General features: G+C 40.8%; 1 protein-coding gene across 2 annotated transcripts in view; it reads right to left on the reverse strand.

Annotated features, from left to right (window-relative positions):
* Positions 1-12,617, reverse strand: part of SVOPL (SVOP like) — a 67,691-nt gene that overhangs the window by 5,795 nt on the left and 49,279 nt on the right. For both annotated transcript variants that reach the window (XM_049641928.1, XM_049641930.1), the window contains one exon: positions 8,605-8,694. In XM_049641928.1, coding sequence (XP_049497885.1) covers positions 8,605-8,694 — 90 coding nt within the window. The remainder of the gene's footprint in view (positions 1-8,604; positions 8,695-12,617) is intronic.

A 12,617-nucleotide genomic window follows, 5' to 3' on the forward strand; every position in this document is an offset into this window, starting at 1 on the left:
CCGCTTGTGCTCTGTCTCTCAATTATAAATAAACATTTAAAAAAAAATTTTTAAATGTTGACTGGAAGCATTCCATCTGGAGGGATAGACTAGAATCACAATACAGATGCGATTATAAATTTGAAAAACTCAAGAGGCTCGAATGAAAAACCATCTTGAATGCATTCAGTGAGCTGGCTGTTTGCAAATCAACAGCTTTTCCAAATACAAATAACTTAGAATGCAAGACTAGAATTTATAATGAAAGCAAATAATCTATTCACAATAACAATGAAAAGCCTTAAAATGCCTAAGAATAAATTTAACAAGATATGCAGGAGCTCTTTGAAGAAACACTAACATGTCAGCAAGGAACAGCATAGAACAAACATTGAACAAATTGACACAAACTCTGCTCTTAGGAAGATAATACCAAGGGGGAAGAAAAGTCCATTTTTTCCTAAATTAATGGATACATTTAATGAATTAATCATTAAAATCTTAATAGGATTTGGACAGGCAAGGGAGGCACATTGTAATTAAATGATTCTGAGGCTTATCTGAGAAAAAAGAACAATTAGGTGGGGCCTAGGCAGCCAGTTTTGAAAATGTACTATAAATATTCAACTAATAAGAATATGACAATGACGAAACCAGACAGATTAATGGACTAAAATAGTTAGGCTAGAAATAGACCAAGAAATTGTGGAAAGGTAAGCAAATAGACATTTCTAATCCAGGAGTAAAAAATAGGTTATTAAATCAAGTGTGTAGGGACCACTGGCCTTCCATCTAGGGAATCATAAAGCTGTTTGCTGCATTAGGCCTCCTACTGCTGTATCCCAATGGCCTGGGAGAGGACAAGTCAGGGATTTCTCGATCGGAACCAGGGATGCTTTTAAACACTTTTATATGCATGCTATACTTCAATAAAATGCTTATGAATCCTCTCCCCCAAAATGAGAAGTCCACAGAGTACGGGCAAGGAGATGTGTATTTTCACAATCCTAATCACAGAACACAGAAGTTGTAAAGAAAATACTAATAAATTTGTGAACTTACAGTTTCTGTACAAAGCAAGGAGAACATAAATAAGAATGAAAAACAAATGGAAAATTGGGACAAATATTTACAATATGCCGGAAAAATGGTTAAAATCCTCCATGTATGAAGGACTCACCAATCAAGGATTTAAAACTGAATTGGAAAATGGGAAGGACCCTGAATGGACAAGCTAAAAAAGATAAAATACCCAATTAAAATGCGCAAAGAACATTGTTTCATTACTCGTCAAAGAAATGCTAAACATAATAACAAAGATCATTTATTGCCAGTGAGACTAGCAAATATGACAAAGACTGACAAACCCAGTTGGCAAATCTGTGAAGCAGCAAGACCTTACTCACCAGTGCAACATTCCAAAGGAGAGTTTTAGCACAATGTGTCAAAATGGAAAATGAGCAGACCCCTTGACCTACTTACCACTCCAATTCCTAGGAATTTATCCTAAAGAGATAATCCCAAAGTTAGATAAAAATGCAAGCACGAGGACGCTCATTACTGTTATTTATAATAGAAAAATATCCAATAGTCTAGACCTTCAACAATATAGAACCGATAAAGTAATTGGAAATTTACTTTTGGAATATGCATACAAGGGTCTATTTTTCAGCATCAACAGAGAGCTTGACTTTTATTCATATGAAAAAAATGTCTGCAATGTATTGTTGCATACAAAAAGCAGACTACAAAATGTATGTTGTTATCAACCTAAAAAGTTCCCATTCAAGATGGCAACATAGGAGGATCCTGAAAGCAACTCCTCTGTGGACAGACTGAATCTACAGTTAAATAGGAAACCATTTCCTCTGAAAGAAACACAGAAACTAGCCGAGCAACTCCTAAGCGTAAGGTAAACAAGAAAAAAATCCACATCAAAACAGTAGGAGAGGCTGAGACACAATCTTGCCATAAACCCCACCCCTGGTGCAGCCACCACAATCAGGAGGGAACTTAGAACTCCAAGCTTCTCCCTGAGGACCTAAGGGTTTGAATCCCACATCTGGCACCCCAACTTTTAAGACCTGTGCCTGAGAGATGAGTCCCCACAACATCTAGCTTTGAAAGCCAATGAATGGGCTTGTATCCATGAGATCCACACAGCCACATCAATCTGAGAAACAGTTCTTAAAGGGCTCACATGAACTCACCTGGCTACCTACCCCTCCCTCCCACCCATCCCCGCTCTCCCTCCCCCACCAACTGCCACCCTCCCACACCCCCACCCAGGGTACAGAGGCAACACACTGAAACACATCCAGTCTTTTTGTGAAAGAGGCCTATTTTCTTCTCTTAAAGCATCACCCTGATAGGCAAGCATCTACTTGAACCACAACGAGGAATTTACTGAAATATTCTCCAAATATGGAGGCCAGCAGTTGCCAGCTTTACATCCTCCCTCGACCTTGCTCCAGATCTCTGGTATCTCCAAGGAAGGAGCTCGTGCACATGTCTGGTGCCCTAGTTTTTGTGGCTACTGCCCAGGAGACATCTGATCACCTGTCTCCGATGGCCAGCAGGGCTGAAGTTTATGGGTCCACAGGAATATAACAAGCAAACAGTTCCTGTACTGTAACCAGCTACACCACAGGACACAGCAGTGGAAAGCCAGCACACAGAAACTCTGTCTGTCTGGATTTCTGGAAAAGAGGCCAATTAGCTGATCTTCATAGCTGTAGCCTGTGGTCAGGTGTCTAACTACATACACATTTAGGGGCCAACTGTAATCCTCCCCAGACCCTTCAGAGGGTGAGTGCCATCTTCTCCCTCTGGCTCACTCCAGGTCACCAGCATCTCCCGGAAAGGAGCTTAAACATATGTCTGCCCCAGTTTTGGTGGCTGCCACCCAGGGGCACCCCTTGGTCATCTGGTTCTGGTGGCCAGCAGAACTTCTATTCATTGGTCCCATAAGACCGCAACAGACAGAAACAGTTGCCAGCTGGCTGCCTGCCCTCTGACCCCACCCAGAGCACAGCGCAGGCACGGCCGATTGAAACACGGCAAGCACACAACCAGTCTTTCTGTAAAGAGGCCGATTCATTTATCTTCAAGGTGTGGCCTGAGGGGCAGACTTCCACTTCAACATACATTTAGGGGCTGACTACACCACTCTCAAGAGAAGCAGTACCAGCTTCACACTTTCCCTCTGCCCCACCCCATAAAGTAGCAAAAAAGCAAAACAAAAAAACCCCTCCACTAATCTGTGAATGGATACTCAAAATAAAAAGATGTTAAGTGTGACATCAAAAACATAAAATGGGTAAGTAAAAAAAATGGATGCCTACAAATGAGTTCAAACTTAAACTGTCATCAACTTAAAATAGACTGTTGTATCTATACAAGGTCTTACATAAGCCTCGTGGTTATCACAAAGCAATAACCTAGAGTAGATACACAAAAGATTAAGAATCCAAGCAAACCTCTACAGAAAATGATCAAGTCACAAAGGGAAAGCAAGAGAAGAAGAACAAAGCCAGAAAACAATGAACAAAATGGTAGTAAGTGCATACGTATCAATAATTACTTTAAATGTAGGACTAAAGTCTTTAATCAGAAGGCACAGAGTGGCTGCATGGCTACAAAAACAAGACCCATCTCAATGTTGTGTATAAGAGACTTACTTCAGATGTAAAAATGCAAACAGACTCAAAGCAAAGGGATGCAAAATTATATTCCATGCAAATAGAAACAAAAAGAAAGCTGCGGTACCTATATTTTATCAGACAAAATAGCCTTTAAGACAAAGACTGTGAAAGACAAAGAAAGGCAATACAAAATGATAATGGGATCAATTCAACAAAAATGACATAGCACTTATATTTATGTACCCAACAGAGAGGCACCTAAATATACAAAGCAAATACTAACACACCAAAGGGAGAAATAAGTAGCAATAATACGAGACTTTAATACCACACTTTGATCGATGGATAGATTGTCCAACCAGAAAATCAATAAGGAAACATTGGTCTTAAATGACATGTTAGACCAGATGGACTCAACATATATACAGATTCCATCCAAAAGCAACAGAATACACCTTTTTCTCAAGGATACATGGAATGTTCTCCAGGATAGATAATAAATGTGTTAGACCACAAAACAAGTCTTAATAAATTTAAGAAGACTGAACTCCTATCAAGTACCCTTTGCCCCATTAGTATGAAACTAGAAATTAATTACAAGAAGAAACTGGAAAATTCACAATTATGTTGAAATGGAACAACATGTTACTGAACAGCCAAGGAGTCAAAGAAGAAATCAAAGGAGAAATAAAAAAATACCGTGAGAGAAATGAAAATAGAAATGCAACATACTAAAACTTATGGATACATAAAAAGCCATTCTAAGAGGGAAGTTCATAGTGATAAAGCCTATTTCAGGAAATAAGAAAGATCTCAACTAAAAAACTTAACTTTATACCACAAGGACCTAGAAAAAGAACAAATGAAGCCTAAAGTTAATAAAAGGTAGGAAATTGGGGCTCAGTCAGTTAAGTGTCTGACTTTGGCTCAGGTCATGATCTCGCAGTTCGTGAGTTCGAGCCCCATATTGGGCTCTGTGCTGAGCTCAGAGCCTAGAACCTGCTTCAGGCTCTGTGTCCCTCTCTCTCTGCTTCTCCCCACTCTCACTCTGTCTCTCTCTCTCTCTCTCTCAAAAATAAATACACATTAAAAAAAAAATAGAATGTAGGAAATAACAATGATCAAAGTGGAAATAAATGGACACTAAAGAGACAATAGAAAAGATCAATAAAACTAAGAGCTATTTCGGTAAAAAAAAAAAAAAAAAAAAAAAGACAATCCTTCAGCTAGACTCACCAAGAAGAGAGAGGACTCAAATCAGAAATGAAAGAGGAAATGTTACAACTAATGCCACAGAAATACAAAGGATCATAACAGACTATTATGAACAATTATATCAACAAATTGGACAACTTAGAAGAAATGGAAAGATTCCCAGAAATATACCTTCTACTAAGACTGAATCATGAAGAAATAGAAAATGTGGGTGTGCCTGGGTGGCTGAGTCAGTTAAGCACCTGACTCTTCATTTCAGCTGAGGTCATGATGTCACGGTTCATGAGATCAAGCCTCATATTAGTCTCTGTGCTGACAACATGGAGCCTGCTTGGAATCCTCTCTGCCCCTCTCCTGCTCATGCTCTCTCTTTCTGAATATAAATAAATAAACCTTAAAAAAAAAAAGAAAATCTGAACAGGTAAATTACTAGTAAGGAGATTAAATCAGTAATCAAAAAATTCCCAACAAACCCAAGTCTAAGACCATTGGCTACACTGGTAAATTCTGCCAAACATTTAAAGAATCAATACCAATCCTTCTCAAATTCCTTCAAAACATATAAGAGGGAACACTTCCAAACTCATTTTACAAGGCCGGCATTACCCTGATACCTAAGCCAAAATCTTTAATGTTTATTTATTTATTTTCAGAGAGAGAACACCTGGGTGAACAGGGGAGGGGCAGAGAAACAGGGAGAGACAGGATCCCAAGCAGGTGCCCCTAGACCGCTATCTTAAATCATACACAAAAATCAACTCAACTCAACCTAACGCAAAATTCATGTCACCTCCCTGCTTAAAACCCTTCGATTATTTCCCACTACTCCTCAGAAAAAAATCCCAACTCCTCAATATGCCTGTCAGGCACTTTCTCTCCCTGTACATCTCTCCCCTTAACTCAGCACAGCTATTTTCTGTTCCTGGAACACCCCAGTCTCGGCCGCATCTCCAGGCCCTTGCACCACCAGGCATCCTACTTGAAATGCTATTTCTCTTTGTAAGTTGTCAACTTCTCATATTCCAGGTTTCAACTCCATTGTCACCTTCCCCGAGAGGTTTTGCCTGCCACCCCTTCGATTATCAAATTACCTCCACAGCACTTATATCATCTGAAATTATCATAATTATTTCATATTTGTAAGTTCCCAACTTGAAAGGAAGCCTCTTGAGAGCAAGAATCTTGGGGTGGGTGTTCTGCCAAGTGTTAACAGTAGGCTTTCCCTGGAAAAGTCCCACGGCTACCATATGCTAATTTCCATACTACACTACCACCAAGGGTAATTTCAAGGTCCACCGTGACCACAACCAGCTTGTAAAATTTCCTGAAAACTTAACAGTTCACTTTCACAAGCCAGGGCAGGCCAGCTCCAGCCCCACCACTGGAAACTTGTCTGACTTATTTACTGCTACAACTAAATAAAACTAGAACAATGCCAGGCACAGAGCCAAGTGTGTAGTAAGTGGTGATGGGGTGTTGAGTTGGAATAAAATAAGTCTCAATTCTGTTCAGTCAGATATAGATGGTAGCTAGTTGAGTCCTTTTTTTTTTGCCAGCTGCCAAACTGTTTCTAGAATTTGCAGACAATTATTTTGGAGTCAGCTTGTTGAGTGGGTCATTACAAGAGGTTCCTAAGTGAGGAGCAACAGGAGGAGGAAGAGGAGGAGGCAAGAGTGAGGGGAGTGAAAAGGGAAGGGGGAAGAGGAAGAATTAAGTGCAAGGAAAGCTTGTCTCCTGGTTGGTATTTTCCCTGTTGATGGCCGTGCTTCTCAGCAGGCGGTCCACAGACCAATCCCATCAGCTTTGCTCTGGGGACTTGTTACAACTACTGTAGTGGTCCCACAGACCAGCATCTATCTCTGGCCGGAATCTAGCAACCTTCTTGTTACCGAGTTACTTGTAATTCTGACACACACTGAAGTTTGAGAACCACGTCCAAGGGAAGGCTGACAGATTATGAGCTCATTAGAGCGACACGAAGACCTGGAAGCAGCTCACCCCACCCCAAATGCAGGCACATATCCTAGGAGTGGATTCTAACTTCCCATTCCAGATCTGTTAAGAAAGCAAAACATTCCAATTGTATCGTGATTGAAATACCGGACTTAAAAGTACTTTTGTGACTGAGAAACATTTGTTTGAATATTTAGCATTTTGGCCTTATTAGTGATCATTGTTACTATTAGGTAGCATTAATTATTTACTATGTGTCATAGTGCTTTCCATGTGTTAATCTCATATGATGCTCAGAACAAATCTATGTGGTAGGTGCTATCATTGATCTTTATTTTACAAATGAGGGGGGGCAGATATAGAGACGAGTGACTTAACTATAAAAAGTTGTGACCCTCTGGCTGCAGGACACTAAGCAGACCAGAGCCTTATGGCCCCAGAAGACTCAGTCCCAGTAGGCAATCTTTCCTGGTCCACAAAACCACTAAAAGCCATGTGGTCTCTAGGGTAAATACCCACAAATACCCAGAAAACCTCTTTCAAGTGGTTGAAAAACAGACTCAATTTCTAATGAAAGCTTGGAAAATAAACTATACCTTGGCCTGATCATCCAGAAACAGGATTAATAATTTACTTCTGTGTTTCACCACTATGTTCTTTTCTGAAAATTGTGAAGTCGTCAGTATAACAGAATTTTGAAAATCACTAGACAAAAGCTGCCCTCATTTTTCCTTAAGATGAGTGGAAAAAGCACTCCCAAAATAGCTAAAAACACACAAACAATTTTATAGCAAATACATGAGACAGACTGCTCAGCCCGCAACAACCTCCTTTCTTTGAAAACTGCATTTCCCCCAGCTGCATTTGTAGGTAACCTTGACTCCTGGTCACAACTGATTTAGCTCAAGTATGAACATCTGACCAGACATGACTAGTGACAGTCCCTTTCTACGGATGCAGAGAGAGTACATCAGTGTCTTCTGGTGGCTGGATCTAAGGGTCTACGTTTGAGATTCATGGGATGGCCTTGTACACAGGCAAGCATAGTACTGGTCTTCAGGGAGAGTGGGGTAAATCCTGAATGCTCAGAAAGGCAAAGGAGTGACTATGGGCCCAGACGGACATGAGAAGGAGAGGGCCTGAGTCCCTGTTACCACCGCTGCCTGGATCAGACTCTCCCAGGGCCTAGCCTCACTCCTGTCTTTTTGCTGCAGTCAGCTTGGGTGGATTTCCATTTCTGTGGCCAAAAGAGAAGGACCAGTGCAGATGAGCCAGCTGTTTAGCCCTCTGAAGAAACATTATCATGTGTAGCACCATATCTGCCTATATCCTTCCTCAAACAAGGGTCCATCCATGATTCCAGGCCACCTTTGGATTTTTATCCCAGTCTGCACTAGGTTTGCCCTAGCACTAGACTTATGCTGCCCACAAATGCCTCCGGGCACTTCTATAGTCTGTTTTTCAGTTGTGCCCCAGAATAGGGTCAGGGCTCAAACCAACTGTCATTCAACTGCTCAAGCTCCTTGCATCCTCCATTTCTTTTCTATCTTCCCACAACAATGCCCCACAAAATTCAAACCCTGCATGAGATGAAATACAGTTTATTGACCAGCTACAAGCCTGGAAGCTTTTAGTTAGCCTCTCTCCCTAACCCATATTCACCAAACAATGGGAAAACAGCAACTCAAGAAAAATCATTAAGTAAACAGAAATCCCTGATTAAACCCTTAACTTGAAAGGACGTGGAATGCATCTTTCCCCATCTACTTTAGACTTCTTCCCCCGCCCCCCTACAAAAACTCCTGGACTGTACCTGGGATATAAATGGTGCCACCATTGCACCAATGCGACACAGGGAGCCGCTGGTCCCCATCCCCAAAGCGCGCATCGTTGTGGGATAGACCTGGAGGGAGGAGCATAAGAAGCATCAGTTTGCTTGGACTTTTTCCTTCCCAAGTCCCCTTCCCTTCCTCCCCTTGCCAAGCTTTGGTATATATCAAATACAAGATTTTTTTTTTCTTTTCTTTCTTTTTTTGTTTTTTGTTTTGTTTTGAGAGAAAGCATGTGCTCATGAGCAAAGGAGAGGCAGAGAGAGAGGGAGAGAGAATCTTTTTTTTTTTTTTTTTTTTTTACATTTTTTTTTTATTTTTGGGACAGAGAGAGACAGAGCATGAACGGGGGAGGGGCAGAGAGAGAGGGAGACACAGAATCGGAAACAGGCTCCAGGCTCCGAGCCATCAGCCCAGAGCCTGACGCGGGGCTCGAACTCACGGACCGCGAGATCGTGACCTGGCTGAAGTCGGACGCTTAACCGACTGCGCCACCCAGGCGCCCCTTCTTAAGGAGACTCCACACTCAGTATGGAACCCATTGTGGGGCCTGATCTCACAATGGTGAGATCATGACCTGAGCCAAAATTAAAGAGTTGGACACTTAACTGACTGAGCCACCCAGATGCCCCTCAAATACCAGATATTCTATACAGATATATAGGATATGAGATACAGGACATGTGTGTTCTCAGGCATACAACTTTGCATTCTTAAATATCAGAGAAATGATAAACACTTAGCAATTATCCTTTAAATGACCAAATTCCAAAATATGTTTAATTGAATATTCCAAGTATAATTTCAAAAAGGTAAGCTTTGGAATCAAACAGAAGGTTTCCATTTTAAAGCTATAAATGTATAAAGTGGTTCTACTAATGGGGTGCTGGGGTGGCTCAGTTGGTTAAATGTCCGACTTCACTCAGGTCATGATCTCGCGGTCTGTGAGTTCGAGCTCCACATCAGGGTCTGTGCTGACAGCTCAGAGCCTGGAGCCTGCTTCGGATTCTGTGTTTCGCTCTCTCTCTGTCCCTTCCCTGCTTGCACTCTCCCTCTCTCTCAAATAAACATTTAAAAAATAAATAAATGGGGTGCGTGGGTGACTCAGTCTGTTGAGCGTCCGACTTCGACTCAGGTCATGATCTCGCGGTCTGTGAGTTCGAGCCCCACATCAGGCTCTGTGCTGACAGCTCAGAGCCTGGAGCCTGTTTTGGATTCTGTGTCTACCTCTCTCTCTGCTCCTCCCCCACTCATGCTCTATCTCTCTGTCAAACATTAAAAAAAAATGTTTTAATAAACAAATAAAAAATAAAGTGGTTCTACTGAAGGGAAAGAAAATCCTCCCCAAATAATGATTCAGTGAAACCTTTAATACAGATACAGTGAAAAGACTTGACCAGTGTGCCAGGTACATGCTATACCATTCATCACATTCTTGTTGCAGAATTTTATGTCCTGGGGCCCCTGGCTGGCTCAATGAGTAGAGCACACAACTCTTAATCTCAGGGATCTGAGTTCAAGCCCCATGTTTGGCGTGGAACATACTTAAAAGAAAAAAAGAATCTTATGGCATAATCTACTTTTTTGATGCAACTTTATTACATTTATAATAAAACTTCATTAATCTGGACTTTATTAATTCCAAATTCTTATAGGAACTGGCAAAAGTAAGCAAATGGTATTTAACACATTATAGGGAGAATACTTAATCTAAGAATGGTTTTTCAAAACTCAAGAATTTTCTCTCAAAGCTATACAATACCAGTAGTTTTTATTTCATTCACTAAAGCAAAGCACATAGCCCCTTTCCTCAGTCACATTTTGTTAAGTAGCATCTGTCAAATACAAAATCAAGAAGCTTTCTGGCCTAGCTGAAACCACCGTTTTTGTAAGAGAAGGTCTAGGAGTTGAGTGCCTTTTTTGGAAGCTTTTTTCTTTTTCTGGAAAATGAGGCTGAAAATGACTAAAAATAATGGATTCAGATACATGGTGACGATATCAGAGCAATGAAAATAAAGTCTTTTTTACATGTTTTGACAATTCTGGGTGGGATAATAGAAGATAATTATCTTCAGGTATATACCTTTGATTTTTTTAGACAACAAGTATCACAAAGATTACTCAGAAATGACCTTTTAAATCAATTTTCCCCAAAATACGTTAAGTTGAATATTTCAAATATAACTTTAGAAACACACTGTATTACTCATATCAAATACGCCAGTTTCCTATTTTTATCTGTATGGGGAGAAAAGAGTATTCTTCACTGTGGCTTTAATGGTTTTGACATGCCATATCTATAATCTGAACAAACAGACTTTTGCATTTCCTGAGATGAAAATGAACATAGCTTCCCCCTGCACTCTGCCTGTACTGCCCTCCTTGGGTAAGTGTACCTCGGTCCTAGGGTGGCAGGGTCCTCCCCAGAAGACTAGCACAAATCCCCATCCACACCACATCTCCCAACCAGGGAGTTTTTCAAGGCTTCAGTTCTAGTGAAGCAGCATCAGGTCTCATTTAACAAGCAGACCAGAGCACAGCTAGTTAAACTCATCACATTCTGGCAAAGCTCCAAACACTGCCCATAGCAGGCAAGCAGAGCGTCTCCAGGCAAGCAGAGCCTCTCCAGATGACTGGCCTGAGGGACAGAGCAACCCAAACACAACAGCAGAGTGCACACAACAAACACCAGAGTCACTCACTTACTGAAGCACCAGGCCTGGACACCATATGACCTCTTCTTCACAAAGCCATTACTCTGAACAACAGGAAGGATAACAGGCCTTTCTAATGCACAGAGGAAGGCAGAGATTTGGACAAAAATGCCAAGATGGAGGAATTTATCCCAAATGAAACAATAAGATAAGGTCATGGCCAGATATCTAAGTGAAACAGATATAGGTAACATGCCTGATGAAGAATTTAGCAATGATTCTAAGGATAGTCACTGGGCTTGAGAAAAGAATGGAAGACTTAAGGGAGGCCATTACCACAGAGATACAAGAATTAAAGAAGAATCAGAGATGAAAAATGCCATAATTGATACTGGGAACCGACTGGATGCAAGAACTCAAGGATGGAAAAAGCAGAGGAAGGAGTAAGTGACACAGAAGAAAAAATTGAAAACAATGAAGTTGAACAAAATGGACAGAAAGAAGAATTATGAAACACAAGATAGACTTAGTGAACTCAGTGACTCCATCAAACATAATAACATTCCTAGTATAGGAGTCCCAGAAGAAGAGAGAACAAGAGACTGAAAATTTATTTGAGGAAATAGCTGAAAACTTCCCTCACCTGAGGAAGGAAAAAGACATCCAGACCCAGGAGGCACAGAGAACTCCTGTCAAAATCAACAAACACATTGCAGCAACTTCTTACTCAACACATCTCCCGAGGCAAGGGAAACAAAAGCAAAAATGAACTATTGGGACCTCATCATGATAAAAAGCTTCTGCACAGCAAAGGAAACAATCAGTAAAACTAAAAGGCAACTGACAGAATGGGAGAAGATATTTGCAAACGACATATCAGATAAAGAGTTAGTCCAAAATCTATAAAGAACTTATCAAGTTCAACACCCAAAAAACAAATAATCCAGTGAAGAAATGGACAAAAGACATGAATAGACACTTCTCCAGAGAAGACATCCAGATGGCCAACCGACACGTGAAAAAATGCTCAACATCACTCATCATCAGGGAAATACTAATCAAAACCACAATGAGATGTCACCTCATACCTGTCAGAATGGATAACATTAACAACTCAGGCAACAACAGATGTTGGCAAGGATGTAGAGAAAGAGGATCTCTTTTACACTGCTGGTGGGAATGCAAAATGATGTAGCCACTCTGGAAAACAGTATAGAGGTTCCTCAAAAAATTAAAAAATACCCTACGACCCAGCAATTGCACTAGTAGGCATTTATCCACGGGATACAGGTGTGCTGTTTTGAAGGGACACATGCACCCCCATGTTTATAGCAGCACTATCA

The sequence above is a fragment of the Panthera uncia genome, chromosome A2 (genome assembly GCF_023721935.1).
Source record: "Panthera uncia isolate 11264 chromosome A2, Puncia_PCG_1.0, whole genome shotgun sequence".
NCBI classification, from domain to species: domain Eukaryota; kingdom Metazoa; phylum Chordata; class Mammalia; order Carnivora; family Felidae; genus Panthera; species Panthera uncia.